At 42.1% G+C, this 26,337-nt stretch overlaps 2 protein-coding genes across 6 annotated transcripts in view; one reads left to right on the top strand and one right to left on the bottom strand.

Moving 5' to 3' along the window:
* CYFIP1 (cytoplasmic FMR1 interacting protein 1) overlaps positions 1–9,637 on the top strand; it is an 83,695-nt gene extending 74,058 nt beyond the window's left edge. For all 3 annotated transcript variants that reach the window (XM_083854627.1, XM_083854629.1, XM_083854628.1), the window contains exons 26-31: positions 2,493–2,623; positions 4,902–4,974; positions 6,099–6,193; positions 7,312–7,550; positions 8,410–8,557; positions 9,020–9,637. In XM_083854627.1, coding sequence (XP_083710753.1) covers positions 2,493–2,623; positions 4,902–4,974; positions 6,099–6,193; positions 7,312–7,550; positions 8,410–8,557; positions 9,020–9,184 — 851 coding nt within the window. In that variant the 3' untranslated portion in view covers positions 9,185–9,637. The remainder of the gene's footprint in view (positions 1–2,492; positions 2,624–4,901; positions 4,975–6,098; positions 6,194–7,311; positions 7,551–8,409; positions 8,558–9,019) is intronic.
* A 2,345-nt stretch (positions 9,638–11,982) lies between these two features.
* On the bottom strand, positions 11,983–25,097 carry NIPA2 (NIPA magnesium transporter 2). Of its 3 annotated transcripts, XM_083855913.1 has the most exons (9): positions 24,867–25,094; positions 23,271–23,388; positions 21,884–21,940; positions 17,793–17,853; positions 17,209–17,424; positions 15,439–15,495; positions 14,570–14,660; positions 13,862–14,022; positions 11,983–12,932 (listed from the first exon to the last, which is right to left on the bottom strand). In XM_083855913.1, exons 5-9 carry the CDS (start codon positions 17,345–17,347, stop codon positions 12,295–12,297), a joined length of 1,086 nt encoding a protein of 361 aa, XP_083712039.1. In that variant the 5' UTR covers positions 17,348–17,424; positions 17,793–17,853; positions 21,884–21,940; positions 23,271–23,388; positions 24,867–25,094; the 3' UTR covers positions 11,983–12,294. The 3 variants fall into 3 exon arrangements, with proteins under 3 accessions (XP_083712039.1, XP_083712040.1, XP_083712038.1); XM_083855914.1 differs by lacking the exon at positions 23,271–23,388 and having other exon boundaries at positions 17,209–17,365; positions 24,867–25,097; XM_083855912.1 differs by lacking the exon at positions 23,271–23,388.
* Positions 25,098–26,337: the final 1,240 nt, after the last annotated feature.

The raw sequence follows: 26,337 nt of genomic DNA, 5'->3' as shown, positions 1-26,337 counted from the left end.
GAAGTCTACAGTTCCTCGTAGTGTTTCAGGGTGTCTTCTAAGTCTTCTGTTGGTTCACCATCAATCTCTGTGTATGTGGCACAGATCATAGGACCAGAAACATTGGTAGGTGTTCTAGTTTTATTTCCTCTATGGCACAGACCATGTCCAGGATAACACATCAGACTTTTGTTTGCAGACAGTCTTGAAATGAGGAAAGTGTTTGACTTCTAGCAGTCCATCCTTAGAAGACCTTTCTTTCTAGATGTGGAAATCCTTTCATCAACAAACACAAAAGAAATACTAGGGTGTGTAACTAAAACACACTGGAGGCTTGTGATAAAGCTGATTTCAGTTCCCTAACTTCGCATTTTCTTCCTTGCATTAAAAACTTTTTTGGGAAAAATTTTCAATCTATTCAGTCTCATCTTTAAAATGGGAGTCCCAGCATTCAGCACTGCAGCATCCCATTGCCACGATAGACAGGTGTGTTTAAATGACAAACAAGTACTCACTGCTCCTCACACACCTGGGGATTGTGACTGGCTGGTGTCCTGCAGTGTTCAATGAACACTGCCAGCCTTTCCCACAGCTTTTCCATTCCACAGTCGCTGTATTGTGGGGAGGTGGGAATTGGTGATGTGCTGGCATTGTTTGGTTTTTAGCTAGTTGTAAATGTGTTACCTTGGAATAAATTAAACTCAGCAAGCACTCACTTCCTCTAACCCTTCTCCATCAGCTTTTCAGTTCTGTTTTTCTCTCAAGTCACCAAAGTACTAAAGTTAGGTCTGAAGTTCACCTCCAGTGAATACACATTAAAGTGGGAACATTAATTTACTGTTAATTTTCTATTGACAAACAGTTCTTTGAGATGTAACAGAGCCAGCCATGCACCCCCTCATCATGCACTTTACTGATGTTTTGTGTTGCTAATTTTAATTATATGAGGTTTTCTGTAGAACTGTGTGGGTTACTCTACGTAATTCTTTCCTTCACTGTATGTTTTTAAGTTCCTCTGCTGAATTTGAGGAATTTCCTTGGAAGAGATATGCTGCAGGCTGGATTTCATGTTTGTGTGCTCTCTCCAGCCATTGCCTCACTGGGTAGATAGCCAAGTATGATCTTCTGCATGGGAAGTGTTCATCAGTTGTGTCAAAGAAAGTCAAGGGAAGGTGCTGAAGGGCATCTGTGTTCTCTTTTCTTGTCTTCTCTCAATTGCTTTAGATGCAGTTGGGTGGAGATTTATCTGGCTTGACTCATTGTAATGGAAATGAACTGCCATGTGCAGCATGCAATTTGAAAGCTTTTTATGATGGACTTTCTTCTCAGTCAAGTTGTTTTGGTGGTTTTTTAGAAGGGTCAGGTTTGTGCAGAAAGATAGAGAAATGCTGCTAAGAATTAACTTGTAAAAAGCTGAAGAGCTGTCTTCAGTGGTGTAGTTCTCTGCTCTTCCTCTCTTGTCCTGCACATGGCTTTAACCTCTGAAATTTAACCAGACTGGGTCTCTGCAGAAGCTTCTGAGCCTGTGTTTCCCTGGGCTTCTCTCCATACCAAGGGCCTGTGCAGCCTTTCTGGGGCTGGAGTATGAGGAGCTGGAAGTCCACCAGCATGTTACACATCACCATTGTTTAGGAGAAGTTTGATGGAAAAGACATGTTTATATAAACTATGTGGGTTCGAAAATCGTAATTTTAGTTGGTTTTAAACAGCTTTTACAAAACTTTGACAGAAACTGTGTTCTGGTTGTGCCTTATCAGCAGGATCTGGTGTACCCTTGTCTGCAGAGCTTGACTTATATTCTCTGTATTTGCTTTGAGAGGTTGCAGATCACCTCTGGCCTCTGACAGAGTGGCACTGACAGAGTCATAGCCTAACACTACCCTCCTTCCCTGTATGTGAGCTCCTTGCTGGCTCTGGCATCCATGAAAATAGCAGCTGTGAATTGAGTGTGTCAGTGGTGCAGCAGGTTGGGGAATGGTGGCTGGAACAGGACTTAAAGCAGATGAGAGCTCTAGTCTCTCTTCCTGCTCCTGGGTATTTTTTAATTACCTCTTATACTCGCTCCTTTTTCCAGGAGTGTAAAGTTAGGCAATCCACTTGCATGATTTATCCAGTTAAAAACGTCAGTGCACTGGCTTAACACTTTGTAATCTCTGAGTTTTAATGCGTTTAAATGCTGCTCCTTTCAGTTTCCTTTAGGCTACACGTCTGGAGGTAAAATCTTATGTGCTGATACACGGATAGGGAACTCTAAACCTGCACCCTCAGTTATTTGTATTCTCAAACAGTGTATGGATGCACATTTGTGCAACCTTTGAATAGACAAATTAGCTGGTAAAGAGCTTTTGAAGCAGAAATTGAAATTAATCCTGATCTCTATGACTCTTATTCACATGGCCATCAAATAATCTTTCGTCTGCTTTCCTGAGGTGACAGTGTGCCTGCGTGGTCATCACTAGATTTTTTTCTGGCTCCTGAGATTATTTTTTTTTCCTCTTTTCTTCTGATTTCAGGTATCTTGGAGTTTTTTCACCATCAGTTGAAGGACATTGTTGAATATGCAGAACTGAAGACTGTCTGCTTCCAGAATTTACGGGAAGTGGGAAATGCTGTCCTGTTTTGCCTCCTCATTGAACAGAGTCTGGTAGGTGCCTGCTGTGCTAGTTTAAAATCCATCTGTCTCTCAAAATGTACTCTCATATTTTTGTTACTAACGTCATCAATAACAAGGTTGAAATCTGTGAGTTTGCTGTTAGTGATGGGCAGATGGGTAGAAACAGTTCCCTGCACTCATCTCTTACAGTCTTGCAGGGGCTTTCATGTCTGTTAGATACAGTGATGCCTCACTTTGCTGGGTTTTGCAAGAGACGTTGCCTCTTGAGTGGTACCTGAGGATCTGGCATTGCAATGTTCACCATAAATTATAATCACGTGGCACTCCTGGAGCCGGTCACACTGTGGCCTCTCTCTATGTCAGTAAGTTGTGCATCTGGTACTGCTGTACTCCTTTTCTGCATGTCATTCCTGTTGAGGTCTGAAACATGACAAGGTTAATGGGGACATCCCTGGACATCCTCCTTGCTGCTTGGATGGCTGACAGTGGTGCAGAAATTCACTCATCTGTCCTAGCTTGAAAGAAACTGTGAAATATGTCAGTCTTTCAGCTGCTTCTCATATATCTAGAGTCTACCTTACACTGTGTAAACCTGCCCACTGCTGAGGGCACAGTGCTACAGCTGATCTTTATCCCTACCTCCAGTTTTCTTTTCCCACCCATCTTCCATGTTATTACTATTTGCTGTTCAAACAAGATGCCCAGAACTGCAATATTTTTGTTTTCAATGCTTTTGGGTGCTTACAAAAGAAAGGTGGGCATTGATCATGGATCAGAACAGAAACAGGTGTGCTGGCTTTCCTTTCTTTACCTGCATGGTGCTGTTGAATGTTGGGTGGGGGGGCCTCCTCCTGCTGTGTGTACAGGCACCCTGCCCAGGCTGTGCAAGCTCACAGTGCTGCTGAGGCTGGGCAGCACGCAGAGATCTTTGCTGACTGCAAACCAACCACGTCATTTCCTCAGCAAGCTGGCTGAGGGCCTGCTGTTGGACAAAAATAAACCCTCATGGAAGGCTTCTCTAGGGTGTATTAAAGCTGTTGGTGTTAGATAAGGTAATGAAGACATGCTGTTCCTTAGGGTTCCTGCTCAGAGTGTTAGAGGATCCTTCCCTCACAGCAGAGAGTAATTGTTTGGCCAGGTGTAGGGCCAGAGTGACAGCAGTAAACCTGTAGTCAATAATGGCACAACTGTAACAAGTAGAGCAAGTGGATTACTTTGGATTCGGGCTGAAAGGGTGTGTGGTGAAAGGCCAGGCAGGCAAGGCCTGTCACTCCTTCCTGGGAGGATTGAGGGTGTGCCAGAGTGACACCAGCATGGAGGTACCTTCTTTGGAACACCACCAAGGTCACCCTTTCCAGTCCTATACCTGTGCTTGCTGCCTCTCCTCTTGTTTTTGTCCTCAGTCAGACCCCCATGTCCTGTCATATATTTCAGTATTTTAGATCTAATCTAGACTTCAGTGCACTTCAGAGTGTAATTCTGAGTATATCTGTGCTAGTGGATGGGTCTTATTTATCCTGACTGCCTAACACATGCATTTCCCTGGTTGCCATCGAGGAATTAGACCTGGAAAAGGCACATGAGCCTCAGCACTCTAGCCTTCCTAAGAGTATGGACGATGACTTCTCTAGTATTAGTGTAGAGGGATTACAAGTTAGTAGGGTCTCTGCTTCAAACATGAGGAGAGGGTTGTAGCAAAGCCATGCATCTGCTTCTGGTCATCTCTGCATTTTCCCTGTGTGTACGCACAGGAGCAAAAAAACAGGAGACATCTGTCTTCCTTTCTCCTGTCCTTAAAGATGGAAAATACTTCCTAAGACATGATTCTCTGCTGTTGTCACACGTCTCAGCCTGCCTGGCAGGGAGACACTCCCACCACGATAAGCTCCCATTAGGATATGGGTTGTGGCTCTGGTAAAAATAACCCAGCAGTGAGTCATTTTCTTCCCCTTTTTGTCTGTGCAGGAGCTGCCTGCCACTTTCCCACCGAAATTACTCATTCTGCATTAGTTTATTTAATAAATACCCTGTCCTTTATGAACTCCCACCCTGCTGAGGGTGGGAGGGGACTTGCTGGAGTTAATTTGGGAGTTCCGAGTAACCTGGTGAAATGAAGTGGTCTTTGGGAGTGATCCATGAGGGAGAGGCAGGGCTCGGATCGGCTCCCTGCCCTGTTGACAGAGGCTGGCTGCCCTCTGGTGTTTCTGCAGTGGCATCAGCCTGCATTTGGAATCCCGTTGTGGGGGTCTGGTGTGGCTTGGGATTGATGCTCCTGTCCTAAATGCCTCTCCTTTTCTTTTTGTCCCAGTCTCTAGAGGAAGTGTGTGACCTGTTGCATGCAGCGCCATTCCAAAACATCCTGCCCAGGGTTCACGTCAAAGGTATCGGCAAAGTGAAAATATCTTCCTTGGGTAATGCTTTCCCCTTTCCCTTCCTGCTGCTGTGGTTTCAGTAACCACCACCTCAAGGCACCCTTTACCACTGGTAATTAATTACAGGACAGAGGTATCAGATCCAGGCCTGTTTGCCTGGCTGAAAAAACAAAAGTTTCCTGGCAATGCTCTGTGCATATTACAAGAGGAAGTGGAGGAATGACAGGGAAAAGCAGGATGGATGCCTATGGCGGTATTATCCTGCTTTGTGGAAATAGTGAGAGGCTTTTTTGAAGCTGCTGTTTAGCTTACAGAATTGTCAGTTAAATGGGATGTAGGGAGTCTGTCAGCAAGTTAGTAAATAAAGATGGTTCCAGTAGATTTTTTACTTCCTTTTCACGAAACTGAGTATGCAGTAGTGAATATTTGCAGGATTGCTTCCTATGGTATCTGCTCTTCTCATCTTTCATCATCAGAAAGTTACCTGTCCCCCCTCCCCCTTGCCCTCTCTTCTTTCTGTGTTTCTCCTCTCCTTTCTTTTCCATTTCACACTGCTGGAGCAGCTGATTTGTTCTGCTTGGAGAAATCCCATCAGCTACAAAGCTCTGAGAATATTTCAAAGCTCACACTCACATCTCTGCAAAAAACTAACCAGATCATTGTAAATGGTGTTTTCCCATTTGCCAGAGAACATTTCCTACTTGCCAGTGTTGTGCTGGAAGTGCCAGCTGCTTTTTAGCCTTGCTATACACAAGATTCCATCCTCATTTTACCTCACCTTCTAGAGACAAACATTTTATGCATAAAGACAACTTAGCTGTCTTAGTACAAGTGGGGGTCAAATATCTTGGCAGCAGCAGCATAACAGAGCCTTATATTCTTCCTTGAATTTAGTTTATTAGATGTACTTTACTACAAATCCTTCTTTCTGTTTGCTCATGTAATGTAGCATTTTAAAATATGTGTGTATTTCTCTTAAAGTGCATCAAAGATTAATCAGCTATTTAATACTTAAATTGCCTAAAAAGAACACAGTTTTCTTCCTCACTGAATAGAGATTGTGTTAAAATAAGAATTCTCTTGGTTAATTGCAATTTATGATTGCTCTCTTCACTTTTTTCCTTTTCTTTCAGAGGGTGAAAGACTTGATGCTAAAATGAAGAGACTGGAATCAAAATATGCTTCACTACATTTGGTTCCTCTCATTGAAAGACTTGGCACACCCCAGGTAATCTCTCTCATTTGTGTCAGAGGCAATTCAAGAAATTCCTGAGCATCAGAAAGCCTGTCCTCATAGCTCTGTCAGAACTTCAACCTGCACATCCTGCTTGTTCACACAAATGATTTTTATTTAGATCCATGAATTTGGTAAAGCTGTTAAAGCTTAGAAGTTTAAAACATTTGAGACTGGGGCAGAAGTGAAATATTTCGGGGAAAATGTTAATTGGTACGTATGTTTACTGTGGGATACTTCCTGTAAGGTCCAGCCTGGGAGCTCCTCCTGCAAATCCCTCCAAAAACAATCAGTTTTCTTGTGCACATGTATATATATATTTTTAAAATATTTTGTCGCTCTTTCAGCCACTTAGAAACTCTTGGAAGATGAGCTGTCATTTGAGTTGAGCTCTCCTGGAAACAATGACCAAAGAAAACATTCTTGAACTGTCTTTGCAGCTTCAGCACTGTTCCCCTTTCTCCTGGTGTGAGGGTGCATTAATCCCCTGCTAACCTTAGCAGTTTACTAGTGGTCGAGATGTGAACAGTAGAAAGTCAGAGCAGAATGCCCTGAAGCAGAGTTCAGACTACTTTTGTCATCGTAGGTGCTGCAGTTCAGTAGGTGCTGCTGCATTAGGAGAGAGCTGTCTGTGTGATGGCACAAGCTGGGACAAGCAGCATTGCCTCCTCCTGTGGATTTTTCTGAGCATGTTGGTACTCCTCTTTGGAGCTTTCTCATCTCTAACAGCAGCAGCTGAGGGAGGTATGCAGGAGGGCACACGCAGGAGCTACAGCAGAGCACTGAACTCTTTGGTTTTGCTTTCTGCCTCCATTCAGACAAAGAATTCTTTAAACTCCCCTGAGATAAATCCAGGACTAGCATTACTGCAGTTAATGTTACTCACTTTATGCCTGTCTGCTTAAAAAGGATTTTACAGTTTTCTCTGAATGTTTTTCCACTGATCTGATCCCCAGGTTAGCAGTGTCTGACCTCACTTTAAGTCAGAAGACATTTCTCCTAGAATAAACCACGTGAAACTGAAAAACATGTTGTATTTATTTTTTAAAATAAATTGTTGTGGCGAAGTGGCTTTTTACCAGGATTTTATACTTTGTTTCTCTCCACTTCAGCAAATAGCAATCGCAAGGGAAGGGGACTTGCTGACCAAAGAGCGCCTCTGCTGTGGCCTGTCCATGTTTGAGGTTATCCTGACGAGGATCCGCTCCTTCCTGGACGATCCCATCTGGCGCGGGCCCCTGCCCAGCAACGGGGTGATGCACGTGGACGAGTGTGTGGAATTCCATCGCCTCTGGAGCGCGATGCAGTTCGTCTACTGCATCCCCGTGGGAACACACGAGTTCACTGTGGAGTACGTGCTGCCAGCTGCCCGCAGTGCCCTGTGGGCAACAGAGCTGGGCTTGTCCTGTCGTGGCGGTGGGGCTGGGACGGAGGCGTTTGTCTGCAAGGGCTTAGTGCAGAACCAGGGAGAAGTGCTGCCATCACCGCGAGGGGCTCAGCATCCACCAACACAGATACTATTGTATCTGTAGTGAAAATAATCCTCTATTTTAAGTATTGCCAGTGTATAATGAATGCTCCTGTGACAAACGGGCCCTAGCACGTGTCTTTCAATAGGGATCGTACCCCTATGGACACCCAGCTTAAATAGAATAGCAGAATATTTGTGCATCTAACTTTAACAAGTATTTCTTCTCTGAATTCAAAGCAGAAATGAGCACTTGGAATTTAACATGATTAACATGAGTTAACCAGGAACTGTTGTTCTTGATTTTGTTGGTTTTGAAAATGTCCTTATTTTGAAAACTTATTGAGCTGTAACATGCTTTTTACTGAGTAATTACAAAACAGCATAAAACATTTACTTCCTTTCATGCCTGCAGCCTAAAGGAGCAGAGCGGTGTTGAATTCCCGCTTTGTTTTCTTTGCAAGCGTTGTTTCCACTGAAAATGAAATGTAATGCCACAGGAATCTAACTGGGAGTAACTCTGTTATATAAAATTAAAGGAGGAGGGGAGTTCTGGTTTTTTGTTAAGCATCTATTTGAATTGCTTGTGATATCTCCAATGATATTCAATATACCAGAGCTTTTGCTTTTAGATGAATGTCTAACGTATTTATTATTTAGCGTAGTGGCTAATTATGGTGTTTGCTGTGACTGTTTTGAAGATGTAGTTGAAACCTGTTCTGTGGTGTGTTTCCTGTTCCAGGCAGTGCTTTGGGGATGGCTTGCACTGGGCTGGCTGTATGATCATTGTGCTTTTGGGACAGCAGCGGCGCTTTGATGTGTTGGATTTCTGCTACCACCTGTTGAAAGTCCAAAAGCACGACGGCAAAGATGAGGTTATCAAGAATGTGGTGAGTTGAAAACAGCTGTATTCGCTGTAATAGACAACAACAACTCAGAGCTGTTTGTACTCAGATGCAGTGTAGATGGGGCAATCCTTTTTTTAGAATGAATTGCTGAAAATGAGGGGCACTGGGATTTTCAGAAACAAAAGATTAAGGCATTAAGGCTAGAGTTTGAAGACTGGTCAAGCAGAATTCTAATGTCACAAATATATGAGATTTTCTTAATGCCTTCCATCTCATCTATGTTCATTCCCATAATGACAAGGCTGCCTTAAACTGAGCTTCTTTGTACCCAAAGCAGCACTGTCAAAAAACCAAAATGCACCTTGGATTTCCACTAGCTTAGCAGTGCAAGGGAAACATTTGTAACATTGCTGGGGGAGGTGAGGTAACAGCAATTTCTGCTTTTCTGACTAAGGCTTTTCATATCCAGAGCTAATTCCTGTGTCTGTTCTTTTATGCTTGCAGCCTTTGAAGAAAATGGTTGAGAGAATTCGCAAGTTCCAGATTCTGAATGATGAAATTATTGCTATTTTGGACAAGTATTTGAAGTCTGGCGATGGAGAGAGCACACCCGTGGAACACGTGCGCTGCTTCCAGCCACCAATTCATCAATCCCTTGCCAGCAACTAGAGTCTCACCTAACAATACTTTTTGCACCTCTTTAGGCTAAAAGTGTGAGGAAAAAGCAAGAAACAAAACCCACACCAACAGTTTTAAAGAATACTCTCATCTGCATTTTTCAGTATGCCTGTGCCATTTGAGTGGCACACTGTTTTCTCCAGTCTCCAAGCACAGTAACTGTATACAATCCATACTTATTTTTCTAGACTAAAATTTTATACACTTTGATTAAAAGCCTGTAAGATTTTTGAAATCTCTTTGCATTCCTGTCCCAAGGTGGCCATTTTAGACTGGACTGGTATAATTTTCCCCTGAAGCTATAGAAATAATGGCTGTGGAGGATAAAAAACGGTTCTGTAGAAAAAAAATTTAGAAATCAATGCTTAATTGTTTGTATTAGAGCCTTAATTGCTTAATTTGCCTTTATTAAAAAAAAAAAAGAAAAATCAACAAAACAAACTCTGCTGGTGCTTTGTGAATAATTTTCTAGTCAGTTGATTCTTTTTCCTCTTTGCAAAACTTTTCTCAGAGATCATTAATTATGGAAATGAAGGCTATTTAAAGTGTTTGTTTCAAAGTTATTTAACATGGAGGTGACTGATAGGATTCTGACCTTTTTAAAAGGTGGGAGTTTGATTCATTGGAATGGGGGCTGTTCCTAAGGAGAGCTTCTAACACAGTTTATATTTTGGTTTGCAGTACATACCTGTGTACCCAAACCAAATTACAAGTGATCAGGAATTCTTGTTTACAAGAATCTTTACTCCAGTGATCAGGTGTAATCTATCCCAGTACATAAATTCTAATGATGTTAATCATGATTTATTATAGAAAGTATTTGTTAAATTACACTTGCTGTTCAATGCAAACACTGCATCAGTAAAATTGTAAAACTTTGCAACTACAGAAGTGGAATTTTGAAGCAAACCATTCAGCCAGAAGTAACTGACTATTCAGCCAGTAACTCCTGCCTGCTTACTCCAGGATCCTATCAGTTTGTCAGCTGGCTTTGGGATCAGCCCTAACCAACATGTTGAGATAGCCAAACAGACACAGACAGATAATTACATGTTTTACCCAGGATATGGATTTATGGAGATTTAACTTGGTTAGTATAGGTTAACCTATACTGTAAAACCAAGAATGCATCTCTTTGAGAACCTGTTTTTCTTCCTTCCCTCTTACTAGTTCATGGTTAGGTTACAGCACATCTTTTCTCCTGCTCAGCTCTTTCCAGGTGCTTCACAGCCATGGAACTGACTCCAACAGTAGGTAGAAATGAGCACCTGACAGAAGAGGTACACAGGAAGTGAGGAATATATAAGTATTCGAGTGGCAGAGAACTCAATTTTGAGAAAAGAGATTAACTGAAATTTCCTCAGCAAAACAGGATGGAGATTTTCCAGGCAATCTATCAGCAAGTTTCCACAATCACAGGTTTTCCTAGGACATCTGTGCTTGAGAGCTGCCATTCTGGAGTGGTGTCTGTCATGGTGAGAGTGCACACAAGGCTGCCCGGTGCGTGGGAGACAGAAGTCAGAAGCACTTGTGCTTTGTTACACCAGCTTGTTGCAGGATTTCTTTTACAAGGTGTTTAACGGATGATTTTCTTTAGAAACAGTCTTTTAGTTCACAGAAGACTTTTCGTCAGCCAGATGCTCCCTGTTTCAGTTAAGCAAATGAACAATCCTAATTTGCTGACAACATCATACTTTATGATCACTGAGGGGAAAAGTTCAAGACAGTTGAGACATTAGTCTTAGGAGATGTTTGTTTTCCATTTTTATAATGTAAATTTTTATTATTTTTTTTAAAGGATTATAGGCTTGATAGGAGCTAAGTATTCTTTGCCTCGTATAGCCTTTCCTGCCTAGAAGGAAAAATGCAGCAAGATGCACAAAATGTGTAACTTTTTCATTTCCAATTAGTTCTTACCAAAAACCTTTTTTTTGTTTGACACCTTGACCTCTCCTGTATGACACATACCAAAGATAGGCAGCAGAATTTTGTTTCACAGGTGGTAATGGGTTTTTTCTGTCCTAGGAAAAATCTTAATTTCTCTTAAACTCTAAGCACTAAACCTGACACCATCCAGTAGTAACTATTAGTCTCTGTCCTGAGTATTTCCAACTTTCATATGCATGGTGGAAAGTTCTTGTAAAACTCTTTTCCCTAATTTTTATTTTCTGCCTTTACAAAGGTGAATTACCACCTACCTGCCTCACCCCTTCCTTTTTTTTAAAGCAATGTCATTAGTGCTTCATTTTTTTATTGCCTCTTTTTGAAAAACTCAGTGTCCCAGTCAGTGCCTGTGTTGCAGGAAACAAAATAGCAATTCTGAGTTGAAGCAATTCTGTAACATCAGGAACACAGAACAGGTCTGCAGGCACAGACAGAACCTGACCTCTGTTACAGAAGAGGGAACAGCTTCTTTGGCTACTGGTAATGATTCAGATCTTTCCTTCTGCATAAATTGTCATGGCAGGAGCTACCATCCCACCTATCCATGCAGAGCACAAGTTCCTGCCTTCCTGTTTGTGCCAGCCTGTTTCTCTGATTTGGTAAAACTGGGAGGTTTTGATGCAAATCCAGCAAGTTTGCATACAGCTTTACCTAGCCAGTATTTCCAAAGGATCAGTTGTGCTTGGTTGTAGCCTTCTCTTTTCCAAACTAGGACAGGAGTAGTTGCTGCAGCTCTCCTATTTCAATAGGGTTACACTCACTCCCTGGGCAATCAGGGCACAAGTACAAAGGATCCAGGTTCACTGCAACATTTTTACCACCAATGCAGAAATAAAGCCATTTATTTTTGATAAAATTTTAATTAGTGCAATACATCTTAAAAACAGAAGAATGAAATGAAAGTATTTACACATAACTTAAGCAACAAAACCAATTGTGGTCTGAGGTCATTTTAGTACTTTTTAAAGTAAAAATAAGGCAAATGAAAAACATTTCAGTGTTCTTATCCAAACTAATTGAACTCAAAAATTAACGATTGTCTACACATACTGTTAAAAAGTACATGAATTTCCAGACAAGCTCAGACATTTCACAGCAGAAAAAAAATATTCCAGGGTTACAGAATTGTTCTTTTCTTAAGTAACACGTAGATATTTTCAGAATGCTGACAGGCTTCCATTTCTCCTGGCTGAGAGACTCTCAGTGGATTGCATTTCACCTAGGCAGGCAGAACTTTCTTCGTCATCATTAAAGCTGTCATAGGTGCTCAGCAAAGTGCCGTTTGCTGCTCTGTCATCCTTGCGCAGAGAGAGGGGCAGGTTTGCTAGGGTGAAGTTAACATCTTTGAAGGCATGCAATAAAAAGATCCCCACAATAATAGTCAGGAAGCCACTGAGGGTGCCGATAATGTCATCAGCCGCCATGTGTTGCCATTCCTTGAAAAGGATGGCAGAACAAGTTAAAACAGATGTTGTAAAGATTACATAATATATTGGAGTCACTATTGAAGTGTTGAATATATCCAGAGCCCTGTTTAAATAGTTGATCTGCGTGCTCACACAGACAGTAAGGCTTAGCAGCAGAATCCAAGACAAGGGATGTTTCAGCACTGGTTTGCCTGCAAAAAGTTCCTTTATAGCGATGCCCAGACCTTTGACACAGGAGACTGATAAGGCTCCAATGACAGAGCAAATTGTTATGTACACGAGAATGTTGGTCTGTCCATGGCGAGGTCCCACCACGCAGATTAGAATTAAAGACACAATGACAACGAGTGTCGCGAAGACCACAAAACCTGTGTTTGGGGGAAAAAAAAATCTTGTTATTTATAGACACTAATGGTAAGTAACACACTTGTTACTTATGGACTCTATTTATCAGAAGCAGGGGTGCAGGGAAAACAGTCATTAACAATGGGACCGACTCAAACAGAAGAGTTCAGGATGTTTCTCATTGTTCCTCCAACATCACAGTTTAGATGATTTTAGAGTGAGATGGCCAAAACAAAGGATGTACCTCAGGCATGCTGTATTTTCACCAGTCTACTGGGAAGACTGCTACAGGATTAGATTGCTAAACTGCCTTACACCCAGACTCACTGAGGTGCAGATGCCACTGGACACAGGCCTGAGTCTGAACTGAGTCTTTTTTAGGAGATACATTTTGGCAGGTGGTTGTATTCATCAGCAGGTTTTCAATGATCAGGTCATTCCTTAAGAACAACTGTTTCATCTCTGTGCTGGCTATCTCCTCATGTTTAAGATGAGAATTGCCTTTGTATAAATAGTATTCTGCAGATGTGCATTTGTGAATACCTCATCTTCCACATAGGCATAGCAGCTCATCTGCAGGACTCTTCTTCTCAGCAGACACCACAACACCTACCATTTCATTTCAAGGACAGCTCAAAGTTGCACTTAGAGATGACACAATTCAATTCAAAATCAAAGAGGTTTTGTTATCCACCTGTGCTGCTGCATTTGTTTAAACAGTCACCTCAGTGGTTGCCATCAAGGCATTTTATTCAAGGCCAGACAAGTTCACTGCCATCATGCAAAGTTCCCTATGGAATTATGTTACAGAAATTCAAATCTCTACTTCATTTGGACATGTCTACATGAAGCAGACACAGGCCATCTTCCTGGAACTTGAAAGCAGCAGTAATGAAACTATAAAATGAAGAAATTATGGGCTGTGTACATATCAAGCTGGCATTTTTCTTACCTGGATCTCCTAGTTTGTGGGACATTTCATCCAAAGTTTCTACTTCTTCCTCTTGTGGAGCATGAATTACCATCACAGTTGATCCCAGTATACTTAACAAACATCCTATTTTTCCATGTAAATTAAGTTTTTCATTTAGAAAGAAGGATGACAGAATGGCACTAAGAAATAAAAAAGGCACCAACAAACATGGGATTAGTAATATTCATTTTCTCATCAAGTTACAGGTTATTTTGACTGTACAAGTCACTTGCATACACTATCTGCAGCTTAAAAATAGCTATTTTCTATCTTGAGATACTTGCTGTGGACAGAACTACCTGTTATTACCTGGCATCTCTGTCCAGAACCTGTATTTATGCTGCCTGCCAAAAAATGCTATATCTAAGAACTTGCAAAAATAATTTTAGAAAGACAAAAATCTTTACTTAGGAATAAAAATACTGCTCTGCTGTGATCACCATGTTTTTGAAATGCAGAAGACAGTAGCTTTTCAGAGATGAACATGTAGATGCATTGCTAGAACCCTTTTATCATATCACAGCCACTACATATTTGGAGAAATCTAAAAGTTACTCCTGATGTTTATAAGCACTCTATTGTGAAGAGCAGAGCCCATTTATTACAGCATAGTTCAGTGACATATTTCTAAAGAAATGTTTTATTTTTCTCTCTCAAGTCATATTGCTTTCTGTTCATGTTTCTTACCTTACAAGAACACTGAGAGCTCCTAGAGGAGTCACTAACGTAGCTGGTGCAAAAGCATAGGCAGCAAAGTTCGCTACTTCTCCAGCTCCCACTGCAGAGGAACAGGAATTAAAACCCAGGAGTTAGGCTGTCTCATGCTCTAAACCTCTGATGCAGGGCAAGTGTTCATGTAGACACAAACACGCAGCAAGGGAACAATGGAAAATTCTAATGATAGCGTTCAGCTAACAGTACTGCAGAACACACACCTGCCCCTCTTCCCCACTATTAAATTTTAAAAGCAGGCTGTGGAACTACAACAGGTATTAGAATTAATTCTACTAAATCAGAAGGTGTTTTATTTTAGTGTCTGTGCTGTGGCTCCACAGCCTGCCTGCTTGACTCATGAAGTTCTGCATGGAGAAATCTGCAACAGCAGGATACAGCACAGCACATACAGTAAGCCATAGTTACCTGAATACAGCCAGTAAATTGAGAGTTTAAGCAATCAAAAAAAAAAATCAGAAAACAGGCATAATCCCAAAATATGCTTCCTTTTAAGAAATCCTATGTTTCTAAGCACTTCTCTGCTAAGACAAAAACCAGAATGTATATGGGTAGCAAAGATGTACAAAACCAATGTCTGCCTAGTTCCACAGCACAAAGAGGGCAGTTACATTAAAGAAAGAATTTCTGGTGTGAGAAAAGTTATATTAAAATCATTAGAACTGCATCCATCAAATCATCAGGTAACAGCATCATGTATTGTAGAATTCAAATCTCATTCCGTTTCTTGTAACCCTGCTGCCATATGTGGCATAATTATTTATTAGAATTATATAATGCAGATTGTATTTTTGACACTTAGATGAATATTTTTTGATACTTACTTGAAAGAAGTCCAGCCCACCACAGCCATTCCTTAAGGTATGCATGACCACCTTGACCTAAAATTGAAAGAACATTGGCTATTTCAGTAAAAACATTGACACCCTGTCACTAATAAAACTGCCATGACATAAAATAAAATAATTTTTGCGACCCATGTCCTTAAAAACATGAGCAGCCTTTTGATGCCTAGTTTCTCTAGGAAGAAGGGTTGAAATCAAAGCATCTTCAAATTCTGATGTGCCTGTGCCTCCTACAGCCTACTTTGATAACCAGTTATTTTATTTCTTTTGTTATTAGAAATGGCACTGATGATCATATCTGCATTACCCTGAGAAACAGGTCTTTCAAATCACTGAGATTACACGAAAAGCCAAGTTATGTGTCTCTTACTAAGACTGCTGCTCTGCAAAAACTGTGCATGGTTTATATGTGGTTGATTACATGTGCAAACATCACATTTTCTCATTCCAAACCAGAGTGCATGAATTATGTATCTCAAGATCAACCATCTTTTAGAAGCAAAGATGACAGGTACTGAATAAAAATATTCAGAGTCAATCTTCTGAATCATCTGAGGATGCTGCAACTATCCTACCTAAATCTGTCTTTTTTCAATTTAAAACCATTGCCCCTTGTGCTGTCAATACAGCCCTGGTAAAAACAAACACAAAACCAAACACAAAACAATATGTCATTTTTATTTTACCCTTTAGGTACTGGAAGGTGCTATAAGGTGTACCAAGAGCCTTTTCTTCTCTAAGCTGAACAATCCCAACTCTGTCAGCCAATCCTCAGAAATGTTCTGTCCCTTTGATCATTCTCACGGCCCTTCTCTAGACTTGCTCCAACAGATCCATGTCCTTCCCATGGGATCCCCCCCCCATGCTGGGGATCCTGGAGCTGGATGCAGCACTGCAGGTGGGGTCTGAGCAGAGCAGAGCAGAGCAGAGCAGCAGCTTCCCCCCCCTTGCCCTGCAGGTCACACCTGATTTGGACATGTTTGGCTTTCTGACTGTGAGTGCACATGGCTGGGTCATGTCCAGCCTCACATGCACCAGCATCCCCAAGCCCTTCTGGGCAGGGCTGCTCCATCTGTCCATCCCCCAGCCTTGTGCTGATACTGGAGGTTGCCCCGACACAGGTGCAGCACCTTGCTCTGGTTCTTCTTGACTCTCATGAGGTGTGCACAGACCCACTGCTCAAGCCCATCCAGGTCTCTCTGGATGCCACTTCCTTTTTGCTCTAGAGCATCAGCTCGGTGTGATCCACAAACCCACTGCCACTCAGCCACTGTCTGTATCACTGATGAGGGTATTTAACAGCATAGCTTCCAGTATGAACCCTTGAGGCACACTGCTCATCACTCAGTTACTACAGGTGATTTTTAGTTTTCTAAAACAACCTCCTGACACCCAAACACATTTAACACTCTTAAATTCACTCATTCAGAGGCACAGATGTAGTTAAGAGTGCTGCTTGTGAGTTCAATTTGCAAGTACAATTTAGACTTAACTGACATACAAAGGAATCCTTTGACAAGTGTCCCCAGAGGGCATTACATATGCATTAAATAGCATGTGTCACACACAGAGTTAAGGGTATCTGACACCAGAGAAAAAACACACCAGCTCTATGTTTAAGGTTTCATATACATGTAACAAAACCCCAGGAAAGTCAAAACAAGATCATTAGTTTAATGAACAGAAGTAATCCTCTGTTAAACAGCAAAATCTAAACATCAGCGATTTATTAAAGATGTATGTATTTACCTGCTCTCATGGAGCCTTTCCTGGCTAACCGGAGGAGACCTTTCTTTTTCAGGATGAAACTTCCACCAATGAAAATGCTGGAACTCATAGCCAACACCAGACCAATACAGAAGTCATACTTCCCACGAGTTTGGCTCATCTCGTAAACTACTGAACACTGTCACATTGATCAAGGAGGAGTAGAACTTCTGTTACTCAACAAAAAATGATGCAACACTGAAACATGAGCAAAATAAACACATGAGAATTAAGCTGGTAGAAATAGGTGCTGTATAGGAAAATCCTCAACAGCTCATGACTGGTTCTCCTGAAAGTGGCATCTGCTAAGAGTGGTTAACAAAAAAACCAGGCAATCTAAAGCATGTGTAAGCTTGCACTAAGGATGAGTAACTAACAAGTTTGAACACAGAGAAGGAAGAGTTTCTGACCTGGCACATAAAAACTGAAACCCAAACAAACAAAAGTTCTTTGAGAAACTTTAGGGAAATTTTACAAGTATGTAATTTATTTTTCTTTTCACTGGGTAAGCAAATCTGTGTCTGGCACACCATGGAACTGACGACAGTGACCAAAAAATTACTTACATTGAAATCAGTCTGTAACACAGTTTGAGAACAGTCGCAGCATTTCTTCCATATGAATTCCCTAGAAAAATGAAAGAGAATATTAGAAGGATGTTTAATCATACAGCCATCTTCACAATACAATCAAACCTCACACGCATGCACAGGCAGTTACTCTTTAACAGGAAAATGTGGCAAGAAATAAGGCCTTTGTTAATTTATTTTACAGTTTCCCATATTTGTATGAAGGACCTTTCAATATTACTTTCCCCTGTATTTTTATGCTTTCATAAAAGTGATTAATTTGCTATACCTCTAGGAAAACCTAACAGAGCTACTGGTAGGTTAGCACTAAAACTGAGCACAGATCCTCTTACTTGCATCCAGCTGGGCTGTGAAAAAGTAGAGGAAAACAATAAGCATTCAACATAGCACTGCACAAAATGATGTATGAACCACAGTTCAAAATTCTCAAATCTACTTCTCTTAATCCCAGCTGGCATAGTAATTTTTAATATCTTATTTTGTAGGAGAAACTAAGTAAATGATCTACAAGAGAGTGCTTTCACTTTCTATAAAGTTTTAAAAATAAACTAGATTCTTGCACAATACAAAACTACCTATCAAACAAAACTAAGAAAGACAAATAATCAGTGCATGAGACAGACCAAACCCAGCCACTTCACCAACTGCATAAAATATCATCCTTGTTTTGAATTCAAACATAACTCTCAGTCCCTTGAAGAAGTTTTTAATGCAAGGAAAAGACTTAAGACTTTTGTGACTGTTCTCTCCACCATCTGTTCTAGCAGGTGTAAGGCACACTCTGCTCAGGTAATTGAGCTAAGAATGTTCTTCCAACTCCAGCTGGTGCAAAATGTGACACTGGTATAGCATCACCTGGGGGAGGAGGGGCTGGTTTTGCTAAACTTTATACTTGAACCTGTTTTTTCAACAGTTGCTATTTTAATTATATTACTAATAGGATTATTTTTACTTTTTTACTGGTGTAGCTTTTTACTAAAAGAGAACTCTCCATATTGGCAAAACCACTTTTTTTTCCACTTTTCTTCTCTCCCTGGCTTGCATACATTCACCTACACTGACAGAGGAAAAGAGCATCAGTTAGTCCCATCCTGACACCTTCCACCCACTGCATTCCAGAAACAAGAAGAAGCACAGGCTGCTTTTCTTTGCAGCAGAGGAAGAATCTGGGTGCAGAAGAATGAGGAAACTTGTGTGCTTACAGGTAATTTTATGAATTTAGACTTGAAAAGGATGCTACACTTCAAAACTAGTATTGCTACTTTTACCCATGTCCCAAATACACTGAAGTGCCCTGTCAACCACTTTGTTAACCTTGTAAACGACTCAAATCTCAATCACTTAAATTACATAAATTCAGATAATTACTGCTAGCTCTTCCCATCAAGTTTGTTTGTCCTCACAGACATAGCCAGTCCCATTTCTGCTTGAGCTGGACTGCCTTATCTCCACCTAAGTTTTATTCAGGTATTTACAGTTGCAGACAAATGTCACACAGTCATGGTGGACCCAGCTTCTCTCTGAAGAGATCTGGTTCCCCCTGTATACAGCACGGATATAATATGCATGTGTAGAACCGACATGTGCAAGCTCAAAGCAGTATCAGGCACTGGAAGTTTTACACTTTAGGAAAATCAGGACTTTAATTCTAATCCTAAAACTTAATAAAAAAACTAATGCATGCTCGTAAATGTAATCAAGAAAAATTATCTATGGGCAGGAGAAAAGAAAATGCCATGAAAGGAGCAGTTTCTTGAATAAGTAACGCCTCTGATGTGTCTGCCTTGGGATGTGCCAAAGCTGTTGCATTCCAGCAGCCAGGGCCACTACTAGGTTATAAACAGAAAAAAGCCAGAAAATGTAGGAGTTAAATAAAGCTGGCAGACATGTAGTTCTGCAAAGGTTCTTGAATCAACTTCACAGCTGATTTTAACACATAGAACACTTCATCCACTAAAGACCAACAGTGTCATGGAGGAGTACTAGTTTCCTGCTCTGATTTCAGAGAAGTAATGGAAGGCTGAGACTCTCCTATTCACAGAAGCTACAACATGTACCATGTCTCCAAGAGCCACTCAATAATGACCTGCCTGTGCATCTGCTGGTGTCATGAGTCATAACTCTCAGTGTGCAACAGTGCAGTGACCGACCACACAGGGAACTGGGCTTGGAGGTTATCAGACAGAGAGGGTTATCAGACAGAAACTCAGAATGAAAACAAAAACAAAAACAAAACAAAACAAAACAAAACAAAACAAAACAAAAAAAAAAAAAAAAAAAAAAAAAAAAAAACAAACAAACAAAAAACCACCCCAAAAAACAAACAAACAAAAAAAACCCCCACAAAAACAAAACAAAACAAAACAAAACAAAAAAACCCACACCCAACTGTGGGAGATAAGCAAATCCAGATTAGCCACAAAGATTTTTTCCTATTTTCAAGACTTAACCAAATGCATCACAAATGCTAGCAAGATACAGACTCTCTGGTCTAAAACACAGGATAACACTTCTTTGCCTCTTTGCTCAGAAGTCATTTTCTCTCAAAGGCAGCACAAACACAGTGCTCAAAAGATGTTACATTTACTGTAGCAAGTGAACTCTCTAAATGTCCAGAAACATTAAAAGTGATGTAATGGGAAGAAGTAATATTTTACATTTAAAAGCAGATAAGCATAAGTAAGAAACTGGGAGTTACCAGCCAAAGAAAATTAGTATCACTTCCAGGAGCTGTACATTGTATGGAAGCAATAATTAGAGCTGGGAAAGGCAGACATGGTGCATTGTTCCAGCTTTGCTTACTTGGCCAAAACCCTCTAGAGCTCAGTAGACAGTCTTAAAAGACTTACAAGAAATAATCTAAATATACGCTAGATTATTTAAATTCAAGAATCTTTTCTAAAACCTGCTCTTTTCAACCATGATCAGGATGATGCCATTAGGCAAAAAAAAAAAAAAAGACCTTAACAGGCCATTTACTTCAACCCTTTGCCATGTACTAAATAATTCACTGCTGCTCCTCATTATACATAATTCAGCCAAGCTTCTCCCACAAATTCTTGCAAAGGAAACTTCACAAACATGGCAGCCGTGCTTTGATGCCATTAGGCACTCATTATCTGATCATCTTCACTTTCACTACCAAATCCCATTGCTGGAAAATATACAAGTCCCTTAATCTTTGCATCCACATATCAACATTACTCTTCAGGTTAGGTGCTTGGCACCTCCTGCTGCGCCACTCTCTGGGTCCTTTCCCAAAATCCCTTTTCAAGTGCAATTTCCAAAGCTGCATACAGTACTTTAGCTTGAGTTATTATCACTTCTGCAATACAGTGGTAGACTGTATTTCTTTTTAAACATCCAAACCAGGTAGGTTTTTAGCCCTTTTTCTGCAGTCACCTACTGTTGACTCATTTTCAACTGCTCTACTAGTGTAACTTCCTGCACTTGTATAGCAAATTACATCTGCCTGGGTGTAATATCTTCCATTTACTCCCATTAAAAAACTTCTCTTTTTTTAGAAATGTTTCCTGAAAACATTCAACCAAGATTACATACTGGCAATCCTTCCCTGCCCAGTGTTATTGATTATTTCTTTGTCTTTTGAGCCAGATCAATAACATTAAACAGCCAAAGATTCAGACATAATGGAAGATTTTTAAACAAAAGGCTGCTTTGGCAAGACAATAATACTCTAGGTACAGCCATTCTGCATCTTTTGAACTGTTCTGTGGTGTTTTACTGTCAAGTCTGCTTATTTACAGGAGCTCCATGAGAAGTTTTATGTTTCTAACATTAGAATTTAGCACCTTTTTAATGCCCTTCTAGCCATAAAGCTTGTCGTGGGAGAAAAGGGGATTGAACCAACAAGTTGCTTTAATAAATATCATGTATAGACAAATAAATATAATAATTAAATATTATGACTATTATGTGTCATGTTGGCTATCACACGTTCCCTTATTCTTTTCCACAAGCATAGAACTACATGAAACAAACATTCCCTAACAAAACAGAAATCCAAATGTTTGGTGATGAGCCTGCAGAAGGCTCACCATACATACCAACTTTGTTCCAAGATCCAGAGGCATTCACTTCTTAAGTATTTTGAAGTTAGGTTTCTAAAACAGAAGTTAAAAGTAACATTAATTGGCATGTTAAGAATTTGGCAAAAAAAATGTCCACTATTTCAAGCCCATTTAATTTTCATGCCTGACACACAAGACTTAACAATGTCCATCTATGCTTTAAAAAGAAAGAGGATTTTTGTTTTAGAAACACTTGAATAACAAATCAGTGTGATTTTAGATTTGATCTTCCTTAGATACATCTTGCCTGACACTGTAGTTACTTCATCCCTTTGCTTTTTCACTTCACAAACTGAAGAAACTAAACTGTGATCTAAGTTATTCTTTAGAAGGTACTGTATTGAATTGAACTGAAATACTTTCCTAATTTTTTCAGTTTCATTCTGTAACTGAAGAGCTAAGGCACCTTTATTGCAAGATAACTAATATCATGGTGAGTTTTCAGAGGACGTTTATATAGAATCACAGAATACACTGAATTGAAAGGAGCCCACAAGGATCATCAAGTCCAGCTCCTGGCCCTGCACAGGACAGCCCCAAGAAACTCACCATGTGCCTGAACACACAGAGGTTTAAACTCTGTCAGGCTGATGCTGTGACCAGTGCCCTGGGGAGCCTGTTCCAGCACCATCCACCTTCTGGGTGAGGAACATTTTCCTAACACCCAACCTAAACCTCCCCTGATACAGCTTCAGGCCATTCCCTTGGGTCCTGTCACTGGCCATCAGAGAGAAGAGATCAGTGCCTCTGCTCCTCCTTATCAGGAAGCTGTACACCATGATGAGGTCTCTCCTTACTCCCCTCTTCTTCAGGCTGAACAGACCAAGTGCCCTCAGCTGCTCCTCATGCAGCTTCCCCTCTACCCCCTTCACCACTTTGCAGCTCTCCTTTGGAAATACAGAACACTGGGGCACTGGGGTGTATGAACACAGAAATATTTTTAGTTAAGACTACTAAACCCCCCCAAATATACCTAATTATTAAATCCAAGCCTTCCTCAGTCATGTTCCATCCACTCACAAACTTATCTTTTAAACGCAGATATAGAGAGAACATTGAAGGACAGACACAATGGAGTATCAGGATAGACGAGTTCAAACCTTAGTCATGTACACCTTTAAAAGGCCAAGATGTACAGTACCCACAGATTCTGTATACACTGTTTAGGAAACAATCATTCAGTTTTGTACTGCACATTTGCCCCAGTATGGGACAGTTTGCCAGCTCTGTCAAAGTTAAAGACTGCCCAAACTCATAATTATTTACATATTACACACAGACAAGCTAAAATCATATTTATGTTATATATATGCATATATATAATGTTAGAGGCACTATCATGTGCTCAGAAAGCAAAACATACCTTAGCTATCCTAAAGTTGTCTATTTTAAAAGGTTTAGATAAACTATGGGGAAAATTAATTCTTTACAGTAGATTTCTATTTATAAAGCAAAAGCAACAAGCACTCCCTTTTACGGACCTAGGAGGAAACAAAAACACCAGATTAAAAACCTATTCTCTGCATGAGCTACTTGGAATTATTCTATTAAAAAATGACCTTTAAATTAAAGCACTTTCACATGAAGCTAAAAACTATCTTCAGTAAAACAGTGTTATCCATTAACTGAATACAAACTACAGACAGTGCTTTATAACTAATACTGCATTGACTATTTTAATGGAGAGCTACAAAAATAGATTCAAGATAAGACTTGCTTCATCTCTGCTGCACCTGGCACATGAGTTCCACTCTCGTGGGGGGAATAACCAGCACAGGGTCACTGAAGTTCCCCCTTTGGTATTTAATATGGCCAGCTTCAAATTATAGATAAGCAGGAAGTAAAGTCCAATCTAAACATTAGTCACAGCTACTCCTTTGACACGACTCATAACCTGTTATAACCTGCCTTCTTGTCACCAGGATTTCATCATGAGAATTAAGTACTTTAACAAAAGCAGAACTAGTGCGACACTGAATTCTAAATGCAATGATACCAACAAAACCTTACGGAACAATTTTCTATGGATGGAAATGTTACCTTCCGGGGGAAAAGCCCTAACTGTATACAACGAGGCACATCAAAGGCATTAAAGATAGAACCACAATGACTTATATTTATCATATTTCCAGTACAAACAACGTTAAAGACACTGTAGTGAAACAGAGAAAGCTGACTGCTTGAAAACGAGAAAAAACAGGGATGAAGGAGCCAGATCCAGGCAACATCTTCCCAGGGTACAAATGAACAAAAAATCTTCAGAATCTCTCTGAACCACAGAATCAACTAGGCTGGAAAAGACATGTGAGATGGAGTCACACCCACGGCCCAACCACCACCATGTCAACAGACCTTGGCGCTGAGTGCCACGTCCAGTCTTTCCTTAAACAGCTCCGAGGACAGTGACCCCACCGGGCACCTCCCCGGTCAGCCCATTCCCACACCCATCACCCTGCCTGTGAAGAAATTCCTCCTAATGCCCAACCTAAACCTCTCCTGCAATTAACTACAAGGCAAAGCTACGACTACTCTTCCCACGTCAAAATGATGCACCAGGGCTCTGAAGTTGTGCTGGCAGTGCTCTGGAGCCAGGCTGCACAAGCCCCCGCCGGGGATAACTCCACCCTGGAGCAAACCGGGGACGGCCCGGCTGGGCTCCGGGTTAACCGCACGCCAGCGCGGGGCACGGCGGCCCCGGAGCACGGCCAGACCAGCCCACGGCACCTGGACACCTCTGCCCGGTGGGAGGACCCGCAAACATCCCGACGTAGAGCTTTAATCTGGGCCCTCTCAGACTGAAGCACGGAGAAACCACCCTTGGGCTCGCCCGGCCGGACTGAAGGCCCGCGCCCCCGGCCCCGGCCCCGGCCCGCCCGTCCTCATCGGCCCCGCTCTCCCCGGGCCGAGCCCCGCCTGCCCCCGCCCCCGGGCCGGCCCTCCCGCCTCTCCCCGCCGCTACCTGCGCTACGGCCCCTCTCACATCCCCGCCGGGAGCGCCGAACCGAGCGGAGAGGGGGGCGGGGGAGGCCGGAGCGGGCGGCGGGAGGGGCCGGTGCCTGTCCGCTCCAGCGCCATGAGGGGCCGGGCCGGGGCGGGGCGGGAGCGACCGGCGGCGGCGGCGAAAGGCCAGGCGATGTCCCGGGCCCGTCCGCCCCCTCCGCTCCGCGGTTCCGGAGCGGCCGCCGGAAGGGGCCGGCCCGGCCTGAACCCCGCCCGCCGCGGGCACCTTCCCCTTCCCGCAGCCCCGCCTGCCCTGCCCGGCTGGCGGCATTCCATTCCTGCCCCGGCTGGCTCCCGGGCACTCCCGGTGTCTCCGCGGCCGCCCTGGGGCCGGGGTAGGTCACTGCCGGCACCCGCCCCTGCCAGCAGCCAGCATCCAGCATCCCGCATCCAGCATCCCGCATCCAGCATCCCGCATCCGCGCAGATCTTACACTCCTCACAGAAAATCGCAGAATCACAGAACGGGGAAGAAAGGGTCGGAAGGGGACCTTGAAGATCATCCGGTTTCAGCCCACCCTGCCGTGGACAGTGACACCTTCGACTGGGCCGTCTCGCTCAAGCCCCATCCAGGGTCCTTGGCTTCCCGAGATGAGACATCACAGCTTCTCCGGGCAGCCTGTTTCAGCTCCTCCTCGCCCTCACAGGATGGATCTTTTTCCTAATATCTAATCTAAAACATACCTTCTGTCACTTTGGTGCCACTCCCTCCTGCCCTGTTACTACATAAACAGTCTTGCCCCATCCTTCCTGTAAGTTTTCTTCAGGTCCTGGAAGGCTGCACTTGGGTCACCCCGAGGCCGGCTCTTCTGCAGGCTGAAATAAAGCTGTTTGCCCTACGGGAGAGACATTTCACCGGGCCAGGTAAAGGTTAATGAATCGATTGAATCCAGGTCGCCCTCTCTCAGCACATGCTTTACCCAAACTGCTTTAATCTCATACAAAGTAAATGGATAAACACAGTTAGACCGATATTTGTCCTCAGCACACAGCAAGCAGTCTTTGAAGCAGTCATAACAAGCGTCAGGCTCAGAGGGTTCTTTGATTTCTCCAGCACTATCTCTGAGTGTGCTTCACACAGCTGCCTTGTAACATTGTCTGAACAACCAACACTGCCAAAGGACCTGTGGTAGCTCCACATAGAAGATGCAGCTCTGTCTCTTTAAACTCAGCATAGTTTTGTCATGTCCCTTAGTGACAGCAGTTCCTGTCTTTTTAGTCTTCTCAGGATTTGTGTTAACATTATCCCAGTCTGCACAAGCAGCTGCTTCGTTTCTGCTACACCAGGAAAGACCTGGAAACTAATCCAATCTTGGCTTTCCCTTGCAGGACACCCATAACAAAGCCACTCCTCAAAACGTTGCCCACTGTGTTATATCTCAAAAATGGTCCCTCACTGTCACAAAAATTAAATTTCTACACCACTCAAAG

The sequence above is a fragment of the Zosterops lateralis genome (genome assembly GCF_965231275.1).
Source record: "Zosterops lateralis genome assembly, chromosome: 2".
Taxonomy (NCBI): domain Eukaryota; kingdom Metazoa; phylum Chordata; class Aves; order Passeriformes; family Zosteropidae; genus Zosterops; species Zosterops lateralis.
This window is presented reverse-complemented; position numbering and strand designations above follow the sequence as displayed.